This window comes from Gossypium hirsutum, chromosome A01 (genome assembly GCF_007990345.1).
Source record: "Gossypium hirsutum isolate 1008001.06 chromosome A01, Gossypium_hirsutum_v2.1, whole genome shotgun sequence".
Classification (NCBI taxonomy): domain Eukaryota; kingdom Viridiplantae; phylum Streptophyta; class Magnoliopsida; order Malvales; family Malvaceae; genus Gossypium; species Gossypium hirsutum.
Window position 1 is genome coordinate 1377644 of NC_053424.1, and position 21489 is coordinate 1399132.

At 32.0% G+C, this 21489-nt stretch overlaps 3 protein-coding genes across 10 annotated transcripts; all 3 read right to left on the reverse strand.

Annotated features, from left to right (window-relative positions):
* Nucleotides 1-574: 574 nt before the first annotated feature.
* LOC107901734 (cysteine-rich receptor-like protein kinase 10) lies at nt 575-6402 on the reverse strand. Its single transcript, XM_016827843.2, has 7 exons — nt 5530-6402; nt 4217-4339; nt 3432-3559; nt 3140-3350; nt 2414-2651; nt 1766-1907; nt 575-1145 (listed from the first exon to the last, which is right to left on the reverse strand). The coding sequence occupies exons 1-7, from the start codon at nt 6347-6349 to the stop codon at nt 1080-1082; spliced, it is 1728 nt and encodes a 575-aa protein (XP_016683332.1). The 5' UTR covers nt 6350-6402; the 3' UTR covers nt 575-1079.
* Nucleotides 6403-7715: 1313 nt separating this feature from the next.
* On the reverse strand, nt 7716-12719 carry LOC107901733 (histone-lysine N-methyltransferase ATXR2). Of its 4 annotated transcripts, none has more exons than XR_005930282.1 (17): nt 12519-12719; nt 12335-12410; nt 12165-12250; nt 11736-12073; nt 11535-11647; nt 11392-11423; nt 11080-11225; nt 10685-10772; nt 10515-10563; nt 10358-10412; nt 10121-10190; nt 9976-10045; nt 9444-9520; nt 9148-9204; nt 8772-9057; nt 8188-8335; nt 7716-8010 (listed from the first exon to the last, which is right to left on the reverse strand). XR_005930282.1 is itself a non-coding variant. In XM_016827841.2 (15 exons), exons 1-15 carry the CDS (start codon nt 12600-12602, stop codon nt 8947-8949), a joined length of 1452 nt encoding a protein of 483 aa, XP_016683330.1. In that variant the 5' UTR covers nt 12603-12719; the 3' UTR covers nt 8523-8946. The 4 variants fall into 4 exon arrangements, 1 of the variants encoding a protein (XP_016683330.1); XR_005930283.1 differs by having other exon boundaries at nt 7716-8061; XR_005930281.1 differs by having other exon boundaries at nt 7716-8335.
* Nucleotides 12720-13309: 590 nt separating this feature from the next.
* Nucleotides 13310-20812, reverse strand: LOC121232073 (SPX and EXS domain-containing protein 1). Of its 5 annotated transcripts, none has more exons than XM_041117457.1 (15): nt 20583-20812; nt 20327-20354; nt 19704-19840; nt 19474-19604; nt 19274-19312; nt 19050-19142; nt 18810-18926; nt 18248-18343; nt 17950-18063; nt 17249-17302; nt 16234-16281; nt 15603-15753; nt 14507-14672; nt 14170-14239; nt 13310-13691 (listed from the first exon to the last, which is right to left on the reverse strand). In XM_041117457.1, exons 3-15 carry the CDS (start codon nt 19783-19785, stop codon nt 13428-13430), a joined length of 1425 nt encoding a protein of 474 aa, XP_040973391.1. In that variant the 5' UTR covers nt 19786-19840; nt 20327-20354; nt 20583-20812; the 3' UTR covers nt 13310-13427. The 5 variants fall into 5 exon arrangements, with proteins under 5 accessions (XP_040973391.1, XP_040973394.1, XP_040973397.1 ...); XM_041117460.1 differs by having other exon boundaries at nt 20428-20812; XM_041117463.1 differs by having other exon boundaries at nt 14170-14236; nt 20428-20810.
* Between the last annotated feature and the right edge of the window lie 677 nt (nt 20813-21489).

Consider the following 21489-nt stretch of genomic DNA (forward strand, 5'->3'; position numbering starts at 1 on the left):
GATTTTCAGATGGGTCCTTAAAGTTTTTTTAATCAATAAATTTCAATATAAAATATGTTGTACTATTTAAATTTAATTAATATTAATATATGTTCTTAATTATACCACCAATTTTTTAAACTAATTAAAATTTTAATGATATTTTTAACTATATCCTTACTTCTATATTGTAATTATTAAGACTTGTGTTTGTACTCTATTTGTAATAATAAATTTTTCAAAAAAAATATTTTTTATACATATTAAAATATTTAAGTTTAAAATATAAATATATATTTTCACATTTTATAAATATTTTAATTAATTACTAAAAAAATAATTAATTATTACATAAAAGCCACCAATTACATATAATTTTGAGATTAATAAAAAATAGAAAATTATCAAGAGAAGAAACTGGTGAAAGTACTTGATAAGTTTTTTTTATTATAGAAACCAAATCGAATTAATCATTTTACTATTAAATGAATTAATTTAATTTTAGTATTATTAAAAATAATCGAATAAGATTAATTTTCAACAAATTAATAATTATTATTTAAAAAATAATATGAAATTATTTTTTTCATTTGTAGGACCATAAAAACTTTAAGATATTATCTTGTTAAATAGTAAATAACATTTTAAACAGTAAATGTTACTTATATTTTAACAGCATAAATTGATCTATTTAACAATAGAGGACTAGTTTGATAAAAAATTATAATAAAAGGACTTTTCAAACAATTTTACCAAAAAATTCTACATAAAGCTGGAGAAAACGTGTGGAATCATGTGTACGTAGTCGTACTACGTAAATGTTAAATGCATCAGCGAGGATCTAATTCACTGATAGTAACCTCATTTACAGATCGTTGTATTGAATCCGTGGATCGAGACAAACCCGAACCGAATTCATTAGCCGAATCGGTCTTGAAGTTTCCGTTTGAGACGAAAAACGCCGGTCGTGAAGGTGCAGGAGCCGTTACGGAGTGACTGCTAAGCATGGTAATAATGTCGGACATTGAAGGTCTATCAGCTGCATTTTCTTGAACACATAACAATCCAATATGTATACACTTGAAAGCTTCAAATGTTGGTCATGGATCATTCAATATTGGGTCTATTAGCTCTTCAGCTGTTCCATTGTTCCAATGTAACCAAGCCTGTGACAAAGTTAAGTCATTTAGTTCAAATCGGACCATATATATAGTAGATTTGGTTATCCGTGTATTCGTATTTTGTTCACATATTTTCGCGTATGATACAAATCTACCCATGATGTAAATTTTGAGATATTCATATTTCATATATATAAATATATATGTATATAGGGGAGGAATCCATTTACACCAATAGTTCTATATCTTTTCGTATATTTTTATATGATTAATATTTTAACGATTCAATCGTTATATTTCATATTATATTTATATAGATCATCTATGATAAATTTGACTATTTGTTTATGTAATAAACTTTTAATTGATCAATAAATATTAACATATACACTATTTTAGATCAATATGATAGTAATATAGGATTGTTTCACAATTGTACATGCATGCCAAGTACAATTATATCAATAAATTTAATAATTGGATCATTAAAATATTAATCATACAAAAGTTGTTTCGAGTTTGGGTTATTTTGATTTTGGATTGTTTCAGATTTGAGTTTGCTTGGATACTGGTTGAACAAATTTTTTGAGTGTTGACTTTTATAATAAAATCAAGTTAGATCAAGTTTAGATAACCCGTAATATAGAGGAAAAGGAAGCACTTACGTGGCTTAGAAGGTTGGTTAAATTGCGGAAGGAAGAATTTTTTTGACCGGTTACGATTTCCAGAACTAACACTCCAAAGCTATACACATCAGCTTTGATTGAAAATAATCCGTGCTTAGCATATTCCGGAGCCATATACCCACTGCATATACAATGAACAACTTAAATCAAGATATAACATTGCTTAACTGCAAATTTTTGGATAATATTATGCATTTGCTAGCAAAGGTTTTTTGTTGATGTAACTTGATTCTATTGAGAGTTTTATGAGTTTACTAGTCGAATGGTACATAACAAAAATTATGTATTGTTTCTGGTCGGGCCCAAATAAACTCTTTGGTTTTTCATGGTTTTTATTATTTAGACGCTCCAAGAAACTCCCACTTAGTGAATACATTAAGGCTTTCAGTAGATTCGGAAGACAAAATCCTAACCCAGGACAATATCTGATTTATGTGATGTATCACTTAGTCTCAACAGAGTTGAGACATGTCAACACTTCTAATATATATAGAAAATCATAGATCCATCATAGATCCATGTAAACTATGTATTCTAAGCATAAAATATTAGAAGTGCTAGTGTATCTCAGCTCTGCCGAGTCTTATAAACCCTATATTTTAAGCATAAAATAATGGGAAAACTTACTAAGTTCCAGCAATCCGATTCGTATTCCCTTGAGTTTCACTTTCACCGAACAGTTTTGCTAAACCGAAATCAGAAATTTTAGGATTCATTTGCTCATCTAACAAAATATTACTAGCTTTTAAATCCCTGTGTATAATCCTCAATTGAGAATCTTCACGCAGATAAAGTAGCCCTCTTGCAATCCCAACAATTATTTTGTACCTTCTTTCCCATCCTAGTCTCAACCTTTTGCCCTGATCTGTATGTGTATTTCATCCAAGTATCAAATTTTGATCAGAAAAGTAAGATGATATCGTGACTACGAATATAACAAATATTATTATGACGAGCACAAGATGACAATAAATAATACGAAATGGATATTTGATAATATTAGATCTGTTTATTGGCTCACGGATATATATGGATTTTGGCTCTCAAATATCTATATTTTGAATATATTTTCTTTCGTGGATAACAAATCGAGATAACCAAATTAGCTATCCTAAGTAGCTTTAGTTATGTGGATAATGGATAGGATTCGAACTCGAATCTATAATGCAATAATTATATTTGATGTCTATAATGCAATAATTATATTTGATGTCTCTAAATTGATCCTAAAATAGAAGACAAGCATTAATATTGTTTTAGTCGAATTCCTATGTTTTAGATCTAATGTGGAGTATATTTAGAACACCTATATCATACTTCAACGGAAATCAAATTAAAATAATATATACTGACCAAATAAAATCTTGTCCAAGCTTCCATTGGGTAGGTATTCATAAACAAGAAGCTTCTCTTCTTCTTCCAAACAAAAGCCCAACAGCTTTACCAAATTTCGGTGCAGCAATTTTGCCACCAACATTACCTCCGTTTTAAGCTCTGCGAGACCTTGTCCAGAGTTGCTCGATAGCCTTTTTACCGCAATTTCTCGCCCATCAAATAGTTTTCCCTGAATTAAATTATAATTTTATCATTACATTATGTATTTTAAAAAAATTTAAGTAGAAATGTACTATTTTTGAAAAAATACCTTGTAAACCGGACCGAAACCGCCTTGGCCGAGTTTGTTTTCATCGGAGAAGTTCGCCGTTGCGGTTTTAAGAGTGTCGAGCCCAATCAAGAGAGATTCCATGGTTTTCTCGTAATCGGCTTGTGTTTCTAAGATAAATATTGAAGAATATAATTTTTGAATTTCCATTTTTTTGTGAGCATAATTGAGATTCCTTGGTTTGGTTTTGGTTTAAGCTAATCTTGAACGAGGGAAAAACATACACTTGGCCTTTTCTCTTTGAGTAAACTAAAAATATTATAAAATTTTTCAAAATTTTTCATTTAGGTCACCCATATGTTAAAATCACTGTTATATGATTTTTTCTATTCGTATCGTTTGCACCAATTGAAATAACATCACGGATTTACGAATTAAAATTTAAATAATTTTCTTCTTCGATTTTCGACACTGGTTATCTAAACAACTTGGAACTAAAGTATATTGTTCTAGTCGTCAGTGAGTACTAATCATTAAATCGTCACTAAGAATTCGTTAGTCAGACTTTTTTAAAAAATATTAACCACCCAATGAACTAAACAAAAACTTTCGAAGAGTTAAACAACTTAAATGAAAATTTTTAAATAATTTAATGATCATTTTATAATTTTTTATAATTTAAATTATATCAAACACATTTATAAATAAATAACGTTTTAGAGATCCTCCGAATGTATAAAACCTTTTTAAAATAAATCTAATTCTATTTATATTTAACACTCATACTTTACTTGAATTAAGCATTGTGTGTGAACTATAGTACGTACCAGCTGCAGTGTTCTTGGCCTTTCTCCAAAAGTAGCAACAACCAACTACGAGTATCACCAGCAATGAAACCGACGCCATGGATACAACCACAATAACTAAAGGTTTCAAACCACTTCTCTTTCCTGAAAACCATAAGTGTTCGAGTTAAATCTAAAATCGAATTAGAATGAGATTTATTTATTAAATTCAAATTTGATACTTCTCTTAAAAGATAAGTTTATTATCACTCGATCTATTAAACATATATGGTGATTAAAAGAATTGTAAAAAATCTCAAAGATGACTGATGAATTAAGTGAGTTAATTAAATTATGAGTTTATGAGAATCAAACATTTTGAGGGAAATCGACTCCGTTAGAAGAAATTTGTGATGTATTGTTTATTAGAAGCCAATAAATCATTCAACGGGTCAGTATTGTCTCTCGTGAAGATTTTGTTTTCTATCTTGGTTGAGACCCAATTGCTTGAAGAGAACGATGAGTTCAACATTTTGTCAAGTGTTTCATAAGACGAATCATGTGCCTTGTACATAGTGAAACTGAAATCTATGTCCTATAACATATAGGGGTTGCTACCATACGTAATAAGAGGTGGATCACAATGGAGGTCATGGAAAGCCTTGGCCCTCCCAAATTTTTGGAAAATTTTATTTTTTCTTGAAATTTGTTGAAAATTTTAATTAGATCCTAATTTTTTTGAAAAATATATTATGACACTCTTAAAATGTTTGAAAATTTTAATTATCCTTTTAAAAATAAATTTAATTCCCAAAACTCACCACTGTACGCAATGCACATATTAATCTATGAACTTAATGTCTCTTCATGCACTCAAATTTCAAAAGTGTCAGAAGACAACCGTTACCAAAAACAGTACTAACCCGTAGAGGAATTCACTATCTCCTAACAACAAGCGACTTCCTAAACTTCTATCGAAGTCTCCCCTCAATAAGATATTAAATGGGTAAAAGTATCATGGAGGCTATTGTATTAAGAGTTAAATTATATTTTTTTTTCTTTACTAAAAAAAAAGAGGCAAATTAGTCCCTACATGTTAGATCAAAGAGTAAATTAATCCTTTTTCTAAAAAAAATTCATTAATTTCTACTATTAAAAATTTATTCATGTGCATCACAATAAAGTACACGTGGCACGTTATGTGTATTTGTCTAGCTATTTTGAATATATAGTTAATTTTTAACAGTAAAAATAGATTGAATTTTTAACCAAAAAGAATAGTTTGTTATTTGATTTCAATAACTAATTTATTATTTTTTTGAGTAAAGAAGGCAAAATACAATAACAAAACTTACCATCAGAACTGGTTGGAACCGAACTTGGCTCATCAGTAGAGACAGGCAGCGGTGGTGGCGGAGACAACATCCCCAAAATCGGCGGGGACGACGTCTGAAAAAATGCATATAACTCAAACCTAAGACTACAACTCATTGTAAAAATCCGAGCACCTTGTTTTTTATCACAACATTGTGGTATAAACCCAATGATCGCTTGCAAACAACTCAAGCAATCATTTTCAGGCAAATCTCTACTACACTGAACCATACCATAAATATCACTAAACAACGAGTAACCAATAGCACCCACAGCAAATTTTGTATCATTAGCTGCCGCAGATACTGATAAATTTTGAAACAAGCTCGCCAATTGTTTGTCAAAAAGATTAGAATCATTTACGTTCATTGTGTTTTTATAGTAAACGATCGGATCATTAGTTGCCATCGAAAAGAATCGAAAATCCGAATACCGTAACGAGCAATTATCATATCCGATCATAGCTTGTTTCTTGTTGGGACAAAACTGAGTGATTTCATCAGATGCAGTGTTGATACATGCTCGGCAATCATTTCCGGCAACGTCGGGTCGGCATTGGACGAGTCCGAAGACGGTATCAGGGTCGAGGCCGATCGTGTTGGTGGCAAAGCCAGTGAGGGAAGCATTTGTGAGGGAAAATAGAGTGGCGTTTATGTTTCGGCTGTATAAGGATCCGTTGGTGTAATTAGCTGCGTTGGTACAGATGTTATACCTTTGTTCATCGGCAAAATTGGCGTAGATTGAAGAAAGAAGTGAAGAAAATACAAGGAAATTTAGTTTAAATGAGATGAGAAATTGCATTGGTGGGGTAAAAAGAATGATTTGGTGATAGTTTTCTGGTAGAATTCACCTGCATTTTTGGTTCAGTTCATGTTTAAGGTAATCTATATAATGTGAATTGATGGAAACTTAAAATAGGATTAATAATAATATATAGGAATAATATACTATTTGGTACTTATATTTAGCTTCAAAATGCAATTTGGTATCTAAATTTTTTTTGTCTCAATTTAGATCCAAACTAAACAACATCATGTGACACAACATCATGTGATCTAATAAAGAAAAACATAAGCACTTAATTGAGACAAAAAAAAAATCATTGATAACACTAAGGTTTCAAATTGAATGTTGAAGCTAAATATAGATACTAAATAGTATATTAACCCATAAATATAGATTTAGGTACAAATTTCCTGGAAAATTCTCGTTAAACATAGACTATGATCATCGGGTCTTTATCAGCTTTTTTTAAGTGTAAGAGACAGACTCTAACGCGTTATACAAGTATGAAATAATGCAAAAATATAATGAGACAAATTTTTTTAAATAATTAATACATGAATACTATATGGGACAATAATAGTATATATCATAAAAATATAAAGTTGTTGAAAATTTTACCTAGCTCAAAAAATATATTAATTTATGTAATTTTCTTCTAAACATAACTCCAACAACAAAATCCAAAGAGATGCTGGTTATTTCAAATTTTTAAGGCACTAATCTTCTGTGATGAAACAGAAATGTGACAATTATTTATATTTTAGTTAATTTGAATCGAGTGAAATAATTTAAATTTTTTTGAATTATGATAATTATGAATTTAAAGTATTTTCAAGTTTAAATAACTTCAAGTTTAATCGGGATTAAGTGGGTCTTAAATTTAGTTTTCAAAATCAAGTCATTATGAGATTGAATATTTTTAATTTTAATCACTTTAAGTTTTTATTCGAATTATTTTGAATTCTATTTATTTCTTTTTATGATCAAATCAAATTAAATAAAATTTAAACTCAAATTTATTGAATCTAATTCTAATTTATTACTTATAACACTAAACTAGCCAGCATGTTCTAAGAGACTACTATTTTTTTAAAATTTTTAAATGGAAAATTAGACTGCCAATTAAAATAAAATAAATTAATTTGACAAATTCATAATGAAAACAAATATGATAGTGAATAATGTTAAACTTATCTTTTAGAGCAATTCCTGTTTGAATCTATCAACTATTCTTAATTGTCTTATGCAAAGCTAATTTACTTTGACCTAACTAATTATTAATAAATAAATAAGTGGCATAGATTTTATTTTCACTTTAAATGCTGACTGAGTGATAGTCTAATAGACTAAATATTTGCAATTATTTTAATTATAACCTTAACGTATCAAATCATTCACCTCCATTTCAAAACTACTTTACAAGAAATTAAAATATTGTCAATCAATCCAAGATTTTGAATCACATCATGCCTATTTATTATTTATAATTTCTACATGTAATTCGGACTTAAATCCCGTATATCAAATCTAAAAAAAATACTTTTAATATGGTCAAAATCTGTAACCCTTCGATATTGATTCCAATAAAAATTTTGTCTCTTGACTTTGCCGAAATTCTGAGTGTCTAAAGAAGTGACTGGTTAACAAAGTTGAAGCGCAAGCGCCTCGTTGAGTACCTGCTAAGGTGAACAATGCATATTGTAATATGCATGACTCAAACCCATGCCCTACAACATATAGGTCAGTGTTAAGTATGCTACCAATTGAGCCCAAGTGATAAATTAGTAGCATACTTAGTGAACAATGTGTTGTATGCCTACAAATATGAGATTTCTTTGGTTGGTGAGTCGCACCTGTTCTATAAACCTCTCACCGTCACCTTTTCAAGCACTCGTGCTCTTGGCATAGTTAAGAGACAAAACTCACGTGGAGACAATGTCAACTTGGTTAGGATCCATCAGCTCCCAATGGAAAAGACTTCTCTTGACAAAGTTGACCTCCCTTGAACAAATTCTAATTATAGTTATTCGAATATATATTCATTATACCCATACTAGGCTGTTATGCTATGAGAAACTAGACCCCAAAATATTGACATGATATGATTACACAAGTAATAAACACACACAAAAAGCACGGAATAAAAAAAGTAAAACGAATATGCAAAATGACTTAATACAAACTAACATATCAAAATCAAAATTTATATGATTTCAAATAAATATAAAATATCAGACACGAAAAAACACTTGAACCAGAGACAAATTATGGTTTCAGTGGGAAGAGAATACAAAACTGTTTCTGACACCATAACGAAAAGTAACATATTGCACACAAGAAGATGGTAGAAGAAAAATTAAGTGCCTAATTATACCCATAATAGTACTTTCGTCTTAAATTAAATAAATTAAAGGAAAAAGAGAAAATCTGATCACACCTCGAGTTGGCCTCTGAGCAGGCTAATGAATCTGCAATCTAATGGCATAGAGATCCAAAGGGGGAACAGCTCCTTCCATAGCTTCTTGTACTAACATTTAATATTTCTCATAGAGATGTTTCTGGTTTATGTTTCCGAATGCTATGAAACAACCACTTCATTGGCAATTTAGGGTCTAGGGTTCTTCATCTAAACACCTAGGGCACCTGCATCTAAAACCGTAATCCGCAAGCAATGCTTGTCTCTCTTCAAATGGAAGGTCCTCGTCTATGTATGAAATGGTCACCTAAAATTTCCATTCATGTAGCTTTTGGTTCTCATTAGGATTTTACAGCTAACTCTTTAATTAACAAGATGTGCGACAGGAATATTTTACCTCCTCTCCATTGCAAATAGGCCGGAGGGCAATAATTGTCGCTTGGCCATCTCTATCCTGGAATTGAAAGAGAAGCAATGAAGCTATTTCTTATAAAAAAATAATAATAATAAACGCTCCGTGTAAAAACTATACATTACACAGGATCTTTGGACATCATGTACATAAAGCTACAACTACGACGCAAAAAGGATGCTGTATATGTGTTAAAGAATAATAAACTAACCTATTTGTTCACGAAGAACTAGAATGAGTACAATCTACTTATCTATTACATTATTATAGCACAAATGTACCTCTTCTCTTTTGAATGCTTTTGCATTAGGACAACAAGAATGGTTCATGCAGCTTTGCAAAGGAAAGAATGCAGTACCTAAAAAAAATTTCAAAAGAGGATAATTAGTCACTATATATGACTATAGAATATAGATGGATGACAGAAATAAATAATATGTAGTGCAGCAATTTCTACAAATAGGCCGGGATACGTATAACCTTAGGAAGGAATTACTTTGATGTTATGTTACTTGGACTTGGGTGTGAGTTTCGGATATTGGTATATGTGCCAGATATGCATGTTCAATTTTTTGTGTTTTCCATGTGCTTGGAGGACACTTTAGAGGGCTATATTCTCATATCGTTATCCAAGTATACATCGGACATGGGTGCCAGTAATTGATACTCCAATAAATGAAAAGTCAAAGCAACATAGCTTGTGTGCATCAAGGACAAGAACCAATAGAATTCAACTAAAAATGAACCCTATCCACATAACAGAAAGCTTAAGAAACCGACAGTCATTATTTAGTATCTTAAAGAGGGTTATACCTTGGCAACAATTGGAATAATCCTCACCAAGTGCATCTAAATATGGTTGTGTAATTTTCTCAGCTTCTTTCTGCAATGAATGACACCATATATTCATAATCCAAAAATATAAAGTATCATGCAATCAAAGGGAGTGACTTCTAACCTTTTCAGGATATGGAAGATCATCAATGTACAAAAAGTAATCTTCCACCGGAGACGCTACAACCAGATCACTGTTACAAATGGAACTCCAAATCACTACTTGAAAGCCTCAAGCAAATTTAGAAATATGATTAACATGCCATGCGATGCATGTTAAGGGAAATCATAAATGCTCATCATTCTTACAATGCACAAACTCTGCGGTACAAAAAAGTAAAACAGGTGCAATGGACCTTACAGATTATTGAGCTCGAACATGCCGATAATATGCCCATAGATTTCAAGGGAGAATACTTGATAAGGTTAAGGACTTAAGTTTAGAAACTTCAATTAAGTAAGAGCAACATTGCTAAGAAAATAACTGCATCAATTGCATCCATGCTCACAGAGGATACATAGCTCACATTCCTTGTCAAAAATGGCTTCCTTGAGGAGCTGAAGTGACTGAAAATGTTTAAAACAACCAGTCAAGGTATGAATTTAAAGAGAAGAAATAATTAAAAGGACTATTAACTCTGTGTAGTCTTTGCATGTTACATGAACCACCTATACAAGGAAATCTTACTGTGAATGCAAGCTCCTGTATTTCCCTCCTAAATGTGGCTTCATCCGATGCATCAATGTCATCCGGCAAGGCAATACAGTCCCACCACCTATGGAAAAAAAAAATCAGTGATCCAAGTATCAAAATACCTTCCAATCTGACACTAAGCTTTTATTTCCCTACAGAAAGATAAAGCATCCAGATATTGAATTGCAATAAACTAGCTAAATAACAAACCATAATGTAATCTAACATTTATCAAGCTCTAGAGTTGACAACTATTCAATGGAGAGTTTAAAATTTCAGAAACCTGATTGTGGGGAATACTTATTCCTGATATTATAGATACAAGGTATCAAAATCAGCCAAAATCTATTCCTAGGCATTATATAGGAAACGATGTCAATGATATTTACCTTCTCTTATGTCCAATTGATATTGGCTTCCAGGCCTCCAAAAGTAAGGATAGATCAGCTCCTAATATACTAGATGCAGGCTTCTCTTGTTCGCTCATATGAGATGCTTTCAACTTCCTATACCTTAATATGGTGAAAGAAATTGCCTGAAAAATGGAACCGCAAGGACATATTTCCGATGACAATCAAGAAAAAGTGAACATAACAGGCACCTTACTTAGTTCCAAAAGTCCAATGAAAGAACTAAATCAAGTATAAATGATGCATTCAAAAAACTAAAGCCAGAACGCAGAAGTTAACAGTTTTTAGTACCTTGGCAGCTAGGAGGAAAATATCATTTGTTTCTGAGAAAGTTAAGAAAATAATAATAATGAGTAAAAAATAGAAGGTAAAAGAAAAACACAAGCACATGAGAAGTTCGTTAATATTAATATCATATGATGTCAAAGATCTACCATTGGCATGTTGTATGAATTTTAAAAGTGCCTTTCTAGAATGAGACTCTGATTTCTCCCCAGTACAAAGTAAGTAATGAGACGATTCCCAATCAGTCTCTGCGCATGATTTACTACACCATTCAAAGAAAAAGAAATTTTAGTTCAAAAAGGTTAAAAGAAATTTTTAGTGACACACAGAAAGTCGCAACTCTAACTTACCTACAATAAAAAGCTTCTTCACATCCGCCGAGGCATGAAACAACAGAAGGTAAGGGAAACTTGTTGGAGTAAGGCAACGCTAATTCACCATTCATTAACGACTCGACAGCCATCATAGGCAAAGGAATAGTACTACCAGAACTGCTAGAAGCTCCATCTTCAGAACTATGGTGATTTTGAACATAATGGTCGTCTTCTTCATCATCAGATGAATTTCTTTGACATCCATTATGTGAAGAATTTCCTATTCCTAGTGTTTTCAGATACAGTTTTCGCCCTATTTGTTTCTCTATTGATCCAATAAATTTGAAACAATAACTACAAACTAAACAATCAATCTGAAAATTTGGAAAAACAATAAAATGTAAGCCATTAAACATGAATTAAAGACCAAAAAAAGAGGAAAATAATGAATATTATCAAAATGACCTTGTTTGAAGGGTGCTGGACCCCAACAAGCATTTCATCCTTAAAAATAAGTTGTTCTTCTTCAAAATCAGTTTCGGCAAACACACCTATGGAACAAATTACTCAATTATAACTTCAAAAATAAAATCCAATTAATGAAAAAGAAAATTCAAAAATTCAAAAAATTGTACCTTTTCCGAAGTCGCCGTTTTGTTTCACTTTGATGCCTTGGCACTTGCGTTTCGAGATAAGCTGGTCCAAATACTCCTGCATTTGAATGAAGTTAAAAGAAATGGACTTAGCTGAATAAGCTAGAAAAAGAATAAAGAAAAAATAAATAGAGAGAAAAATGGAAGGGAGGAGGGGGCTGGTTGCCTGGACGATGGGAGGAGACGGCGGCCGGAGAAGGGCGGCGATTTGAAGAGAGCAGCGTTGATCGATAGGGCAAATGAGTTCCATTCCTTCGCTTCGCTGCCGCTATGGCGCTTACCGCCTCCACGAAACTTGACTCACTGAATTTATATTTGACGGCGCCAGAAAATCATGTGCGGGGATGAACTTCGTACTAAGATGCGTGCTCTAGCTCTTACTTCATTTTTTGCTTTATTCTAAAATAGCCCCTGAACTATAATGCAATTCTCATGTTGGTCCTCAAAGTTTTTTACAAAAATGGTATATAATTTATTAAGTACCAATTTTGCTCCATTTTACAAAAAATACATTTTTTTTTATAATAGGAGATAAAATTGATAATAGGAGATAAAATTGATAATTTGGTTTACCAAATGACAATTGTTAAATTAATTAAGTTAACCTCTACTATTTCCAAAATCTAATGCACCAAACATATTATCATATGTGAAATGTCATGCCAGTTTGCTATTTCCACATTTTACTAACTAAAAATCCAGTTAATGATGACAATTTTATTTGAGACGAAAATTTTAAAATTCGAAAAATATAAAAACTTAGTGTGATTTAATTCGAGAACACGGACCATATCTATAACTCTACGCATAGTACAAGACCGGAAATTGAATTTAAGCAAAAAATTTAAATGTTACCGTTTGGGTCAAGATTAAATTTTCAAAATTCAAAAAGTATAAGGACTAAATCCACAACTTTGCAAAGTATAAAGACTAATAACAAATTTAACCCAACAAATATGATCAATATATATAAATATATAGAATTATAAAATTGAATGATTAAACCTTTGTTTTTGGAGAAAAAAATTAAGGAGATAAACCTCCATGAATCTGTAGACAAAATGATTCGAACAGTTTATACATTGTAACCACCAGCTGAAGAAGAAAGTAATTTGACTTCATCATCGCTTGGATCATTCATGGAGACCTGCATATTTGGCCTGGAGTTGATTTTATTCCACTCGTTTTCAACGCGGAAGAAAATCCATTGGAATCGCCGGAATATCTCCAAGGCAGCAATGGTGAACACCGTAAGGTAGTTATTACGGAGATGTGCCGACAGTTTGTATGTCCACGTGCATCGTAGGATCAAGTTGCTTCCGATCACCCAAAAGTATACCTGCAAATTCCACAAACATGAGTAGGGATGAGAATAGATCAAGACGGACAACTCTGACCTGAAACTCGAATTTATTTTTACACGATATCCAAACCAAACTCGAATTTATTTCAAGTTTTAGAAGCCAAAACAAAACCGAAAAATGAAGATATCTCCTCAACCCTGGACCATCCCATCCTGAAATATCCCGAGTTAGGGCAGGATAGATGCAAGCTTGTAGTGCCAATAATTTGAACCTATGTTATTTAAACTTGGGGCAAATGTTAGATACAAACATACTCATTTGAATTTCGGATACAGATATGCGTTTAACATGAATATGGTCAAACTTTTTCAATATATTTGGAAATCCTTGAAGATCATATCCCCATACCTATGTGCTAGATACAAGTTCCGGACAAAAATGAAGACTCGAAGCAAGATAGTGATAAAAAAATTGCTCTGAGTTTAGTGCTTTAAGGGTGTAGTAATAACTTACCCATGTTCGTCCATGTAAAAGGTGCGAGTAGAGATGTGATTTATTGAACTTGAACATACGAGCAAAGCTGCTAGCAAGAAAAGAAAAATGTTGATAACCAAATCAATAAGGTGACTTTACGATTAAGCAAATCTATGTTGTTCTGATTCTTCATTTTTCTTCAAGTATCCATATCCAACACTAGTATATTCAGTCATAACGAGAAACACTTCAAGTATACAAAAAAAACTTTAAAATATTGAAGAAACTCCTCTCAAATACATATTCATACTCAGACATTTACAACGAAAATCAAGTAACATATAGATTATGAAAATCTAAAGAGTTTTTTACGTACCTGAAATCCCAATCTCGTGCTACGTCCCAATAAAAAGAGTACAATGAGTTCAAAACACTTGAAAGAAGCCAGAGTGGGCGATAAAAATTAGTCCAGCTTTCGGGTAAGACATGGTATTTAAGGGCAGAAAGGAAAATCACAGGTACTGCTGTCGAATATTTTAACGCTGTACACAAGAAAATGAAGATATTATGATACCGAAGCAACGAAACCGACTTTAATACACTACTACAAAAGGATATAGCTTGAATGGCATTTTATCTGCTTTCCTTAGAGAGTTATACTTTCATTTTTCTAGACGAGCCCATTCGGACCCCATGTTTGATTCACATCCATCCATAGGTATTGGTATATGACCTCCTAAGAACCTTCTGAATATACGGAAAAACTTCTAAAAAGAAGGTTAAAAATATCAGCATCTAACACATACCCGTATCTGATACTCAAAACTCAAATATAAGTGACATAGATTTCAGTAACCATTAGGGGAGAAACTGAAACCTAGGATAATGCCTGTACAAATTTCTGAGCTGAGAACACAGTACTCAAACTTGATAAAATATCATTTAACAAGTTGAAGATGTCATGGTTCCGGTTTACATAACTATGTTAGCAAAATGAAGGAAATAAAACTTGTATACGTTGAAAGAACTCCCGTGTTTGACCTGGTGCCCAATGGCTGTTCACCCATAGAACCCACCCGGGTTCAAGCCTTTGGAGGAGCAAGTGGTATACTTTTATTTGGGCAGCTCCCTTTGGACATAGTGTGTGCGCGTGTGGTGTGGGTAAGTCCCTACTCTGTGTATGAGTACTAACCCTCTAATTGTACAGTACCAAAAAAAACCTAGAAAGCATGAACATGGCTCAAGCCACAGTGTGCCAGTGTTGTATCCATTTCTGACATGGCTCAAACCTGGAGAACATAGTTATCACCACAAGTTATTCAAGTGCATTAAACTCGTGTAGGCTTGAAAGGTCCACAACTAACCCACTCTATACTTACTAAAAGTAAAATGAGTCAAAACCAAAAGTAAAATTGACATATGGAGGAAAGCAGGTGATGAAGGAGGAATATGTAAAGGTTTCAAGAGCCTACCATTTAAAAGTGCTGATCTTTCACCGATATCCCTATATTGTCGAAGACATTGGAAAAATCGGAAAAGATAAGGCAAAACAAGAACTAAAGGGATTGCAACAGAGTGACTGCCACAAACAGAATCAGCTTCAAACCATGCAATGGTGGCAACCTGCATGCATAAAAACATCTCTCAAGACGATAGAAGAAAACCATGGGAGTTAATCGAAGAGAACATACAAGTAAGAATACATACTAAGAATACATACTACAATGATCATGTTTTCAAGCTTCTTTCGAGAGTTCGATAACAAATTTTTCAAAAAGAAGTAAAAGGATAATTCAGGTTATTTCTGCACTTTATATCCATGCTTCATAAAACCAAAAGAAACCATGTACAATGCCAATTGGTCCCCATAAATCTCTAGGAACTAGTATGTCTTAGAACAATCAAATCTGTGCTCTATATTTTGGTTAGTTTCATAAAAGGATGAGATTGAGACAAGAAGGCTGAACTTCAAGAAACTAACACAAAGATCTTTTTCAGAGTCAAATCAAAAGGTAGGTCAACCATGATTTTAAAGGCTCTGGTTTATGTAACTTTTATCAATACAAATGAAGCATCATTAAAGTTCAAAACTGATATACAAACCTGTCGATGGACCATTCTACAGACGGATCGCTCTATATCAGAAAACACCTGCACAAAGTTCAAAACCATTAAATATCCAAAAGCGGAGTTAATATCTATTTGCTACCATGCTTTGTATACAGTAACACCAGTCATGTGTCCCATTGAGAATTTATTAATTCATGCTAACAAGATAAGACATTAAATAGTTATATCCTATGTTGCTCTGACCCTTCATTTTTCTTGAAGTACCTGAGTCCAACACCCATGTCCGACGTTTATCCAAACATGGGTGTGGGAATAAAATCCTCAACCATCCAAATACATGGAAATCATGGAAAATTTTGACACAATCATGTGGAACACATACTCGTGTCAAGTCTGAGTAACAAAGGTTATACCTAAAGCACTGACTATATGAAGAGGCGACGCCAGGGGGGCTGGCAGGGGCCTTGCTCCCTCCAACCCCCCCCCCACCCAAAATGAAAATTTTCAATTCAGTCCCTTTAGAAAGAATAAAATTACAAATTGAACTATGGTAAAATTGCACTTTGGCCCACCAAAATATTAAAAAATTATGTTTAGTCCCTTCAAAAATGATGGAATTATAAATTAATATATGATAAAATTACGTTTTGATCTCAAAAAGTTTTTAATTCGGTTCTAGCCCCCCCCCCCCCAAAAAAAAATTCTAACTTCGCCCCTAAGCATACGGGAACAAAAAATGAATGGAATGAAAAAAATTTTCAAAGGTGTGGTCATCATTTTATCTGAAAATTAACTACAACAACAATAACAACATATCAAGCCTTTAATCACAACAAGCAAGTCCACAGTATGTATCGTATTGCACCATTGTACTCAAAATTTATGGTTTTCCTTGTATCTTTCATAAGCTAAGAAAATTTATCAGAAAAGGCAATAGAATTATCAATTTCAAAAGACTGCTCAACATAGATTGATAAAATGACAATGAAAAAGTAATATCAGTAAAAACAGCCTGGCTCATAACACGTGCTTCTGTTAGGTGCCGTACCTTTGCCATGGAGGTCAAAATATCAGCCAAGAAGAAGTCGGGAAAAGTTATCGCCTGCATTCACCATATCAACTTAAGATTAAAATACAGCATATACACATGGTGTCAAAGCAAGAAATAAAATATAAAAAAGAATGTGTCCCCATTTCAGTTGTGGTTTGGAGATGCATGGTCCAACATTAAAGCCAAGCATGGATGATATTTAGTTCATGATGTTCATAAATATAAATCACTACATTACAATGAGGATATAGATTCCTAGGTACAAAGATTAACATAGTTCACATATAAAAATCGAGCTATATCAGGTAATTCCACAAGATTAGGTCCAGCCAAAGATCGTCACCCAAGTTAAAGTACAGGATTGGCCATGTAAAAGTTGATATACACAACGTTCTTGTAAGAGTTTAAGTTGCAGACATGGAAATGGACACTAAAAAATGCCATGATCCTTTTCTTAGAAGAAAAAACATGATGCAAAGATCAATAAAACATAAAGAAAGATGAATCTCGATATGACTAATCACTTTCTTCCAAAAAGAGATACAACATAAACTTCATCACATCATTACTGGTTCAGTTTCCCAAAGTATTGACGAAGTAAATCTAATGTATAAGAAAATGCCATTAGAATGAACAGATCATTAAGTTATTGATAGTAGCAAAATTATCAAACACGTCCATAGAGATAACAATCAGACCTGAAATGGAAGAACTATTCGCCAAAGAGCCCTTAGCAAGTAGTATCGGGATGAAAAATAAAAAATGTCAAAAGGGAATATTAAAAGCATCACGACTGCAAAATATAGAAGCACCTGAAGTAGAAAACATGTAAAATTTAGTGATGATGGTAAAGGGAGTGGAAAGAAAGCAATACTGCAATTTACTTTTCATGCTGAAAATGTTAAAATTATAATCAACTTGTCATTCATGCTGGGAATAAGAGCATATAAAAAAATAAAAAATAAAAAATAAAAAGAAAGGATGCATCTATTACACTGGTTGGGAGGCAGCCAATGATACTTCTCCATTAGAGTAGAGATAAAGATATGCTGTCATACTGGTTGGAACAACTATAGTCATCCATGTAGCGCACTGAAATTACAACAATTGTAGAGAGAGTTATTTTATTTGAGGAAAAATACCAACCACTATTAGCCACGATAGTACCAATAGACCATCGAGCTTTATGTAGATATTTCAAGATTAAAAAGAAAACTAAGAAAACAAAAGAAGAAAATGGAACAATTCCTTCAAAAGTTCAATGTTATATCCCTGATACACATTTACAAAGCTTGAAGCTAAAGATAAATTTATAAATGGATCCCTCAAAAAAATACATCAGCTACACAAACTTCAAACATATTGAAATCATACTAAAGAAAGTTTGTGTATTAGAGATAAATTGCAGCCATTGCCGGCCATATAGTATATCATTGGCTGAAGAACAAGACAAGAAACAAGGCAACCAAGTATAGTTTATCCGTATAGTATATCATAATGAGTCACTGGCACATATTAGGCAACCTGATTAAAAGATGTGATTGGAGGATTCAATTACCTTCCATATTTCTCTATGAGTGAGATGATTCTGATCGAGATCAAAAATTTTGGCATAATTGATATTTGACCGAGAAAAGACCCATAAATTGATTCCCCAAAGCCATACCATTGTAGTCTGTAATATCAAAACAAGAAGAATAATCTCTTAAAAGTCCTTAAACACACAACATAAAATTGCACTCACATCGAAAATTTAGTTTAACATAATTTTTTTATAAATCATAAAATTTTAACTAACCACCAGAAGAAGAGGGTTATAATACAAAAATGCTTCATATAGAAATAGGTCCCGTAAGTCTGCACTCATTCTCATTACGGATTGCCATCCAGTCTGCAATATTTTGGCATACATGATGAGAACGTAAGCAACATGATTGAATCTTGTAGACCTTTGTTAACCATTATTAACATCAAATACGAACTGTATAGCTTGAAACAACTAGAATATAAAATAAGACTAACCTTCCCACAGATGAAACCCCAGAGTAAGAACAATAGTACCTGGATATCTAAATAGATTAGGATTCCAGAAGGTTGAGAAATAACTAAAAGATACAAGTTACAACTGAGGAATTCGTTTTTCTTTGAGTTTAACCACTTTATATTTATTAAAAGGAAGTAAATGGACAATAAACACACCAACAATATCATTGAAAACAAACCTTGAATCTCCATAATAATGTAGGCGAAGGCACAATTGCAGCAGTAACCAATGGTATACTTGCATTCTTTGATCCATTCAACTCCAAGGGATGCACGTAACTGTTCTCCACACCATTTCCCAATTCGGCACCTGACAATTATCCTACAATATATTAGATCTAAGCAGCAAAACTAAATCAACAAATAACCTTTAATTTCCAATGATAATGTTCATATAGAGTTCTTGTACCTAGATCAGATACCACTGCTCGGCTACCGGACCTCCTTAAATGCGGACTATTGATGGGAGCAGCAACCTGACCTCCGAACATAGGTGTATGTAGAAGATGGTAAAGCTATTAAACCCACTCCAGCTACCTTAGTGTTCTGCCATAAATAACATTGAAACAAAAACATATAAAGAAGCATTACTTGAATAATCAATAGACACCAGCATGCCATTTAAGCATCTTATATCTAAGTTTTAACTTCAACATTTCTTCCAAGAACAAGTTAACTATATATTCTTACAGTGAGATGTTTAGTTAGTATAAATTGCGTATATGGAGGGAGGGACAGCCACGAAACCTCTCGAAAGGATTAGTCTCTATGGAGAGTAAAACAGATACCTTGGTTCCAAATAAAAATTGGGTATATTGTAATGCAGCAAAATATCAAATTCATAAAACCTTACACATAAAAACAGACACATTAAATCAATAAACATCTACTCCTATAATTTTTCACCCAAAACTATTAGCCAACTACACAACAAGCATCAAAGCATATAATTCACATTCACATAATTAATAAATAGAATCTAAAAGGGAATTAATTAAAATGAAATCCATATATAAAGAAATTTTGCCTTACCTGTAGAAATTCCCTGCAATGAATGTACCTGTATAAAGGGAGTTCAAACGCAGCCCAAAATAAAAAAAATAAACAAAAGCAAATGAAAAACCCAGAAATACCCAGTTCCTAAAAAGCAGGAAGAAACCTTCCCGTTTGTTTCCAGGTAAGATGTAAACTGGAAAAAAAAATTCTCTAGGAAAGTTTTTTCTTTTTAGTTTCTCTTTTTTTTTTTCAGCTTCAAAGAAAAAAAAAATTACTATCAAATAATAATTACTTTGAATATTGTGCAAAGATTGAAAATTTGACTTTTCTCTTTTGGGATCTCAAAAAATCTCGAATCAGAAGCTGCGTTTGTTTTTGAGGGAATTACGAGGAGGAAATTGAAGCAAAAAAATGGGTAAATTTAAAAGAAAAATTGTTGTGAAAATTATAAAAGAGCAATTGGTTCACTTTCATAAACGTGTTTCCTGGACCTGAAATTGTGAAAATCAGAAATGTTTTAATTAATTTCTATATATCTTTCTTTGTTTATACCATTAATCCTGATTAATTTCCATCTTTAATGTCAGATTGTTTTTATTTTTTTATTTATTTAGAAAATGAAAATATGTGCATGCATTTATTTATTATTAAATTATAAGTTAAAATTAGGTTAAAATATAAATTTAAGTCCCTGCACTTTTCATGCATTTGGGATTTAAAGTCTTTTTTTTTTAAATTGAAAAATGTAAGTTGAGTTATTAACTTTATTAAAAAAATTTATTAAATTCAAGTTAATTATGTCATTTTTTTATTGCATGGGTTCCAAGTAAGGTTTTTTTTTTATTTTAAAATGTTATGCCAATAAATTTAACAAAAAAATTTTAACGGTGTTAATAATTAATTTCAAATTTTAAAATCTAAAAAGTAATGAGACAAAATTCCTAGAAATAAAAGTAAATAGACTAAATTCTAAATATACAAAGAGTTTAAGGACTAAATTCAAAATCCCTACTCCATACATTTAAAATTTAAGTCACTTTATTTTTATTTTCAAAAATTTACTTTATTTTTATTTTCAAAAATTTACTTTTATATGCTGTTGTTTTCTTTTTTAAATTCATCATAAGACAATTTGAAATTAAAAAGCAAAATTATCACTAGCACTATAACAAATTTAATAAAAAAAATTTAACGAATTA

Bases quoted from the DNA above. Each gene is read 5' to 3' on its own strand.
- LOC107901734 (XM_016827843.2), bottom strand. From the start codon at position 6,349: ATGCAATTTCTCATCTCATTTAAACTAAATTTCCTTGTATTTTCTTCA. The intron at 3,351-3,431 runs GTATTTTTTCAA...AATTTAATTCAG, and splicing joins GTTTCGGTCCGGTTTACAAG to GGAAAACTATTTGATGGGCG. The intron at 1,146-1,765 runs GTAAGTGCTTCC...ACTTTGTCACAG, and splicing joins TAACCAACCTTCTAAGCCAC to GCTTGGTTACATTGGAACAA.
- LOC107901733 (XM_016827841.2), bottom strand. From the start codon at position 12,602: ATGGAACTCATTTGCCCTATCGATCAACGCTGCTCTCTTCAAATCGCC. The intron at 11,424-11,534 runs GTAGATCTTTGA...TAACTTTCTCAG, and splicing joins ATTCATACAACATGCCAATG to AAACAAATGATATTTTCCTC. The intron at 9,058-9,147 runs GTAAAATATTCC...TGGAAATTTTAG, and splicing joins CTATTTGCAATGGAGAGGAG to GTGACCATTTCATACATAGA.
- LOC121232073 (XM_041117457.1), bottom strand. From the start codon at position 19,785: ATGTTCGGAGGTCAGGTTGCTGCTCCCATCAATAGTCCGCATTTAAGG. The intron at 14,673-15,602 runs GTAGGCTCTTGA...TCTTGTGTACAG, and splicing joins AAGATCAGCACTTTTAAATG to CGTTAAAATATTCGACAGCA. The intron at 13,692-14,169 runs GTAAGTTATTAC...TGGAATTTGCAG, and splicing joins TTTTACATGGACGAACATGG to GTATACTTTTGGGTGATCGG.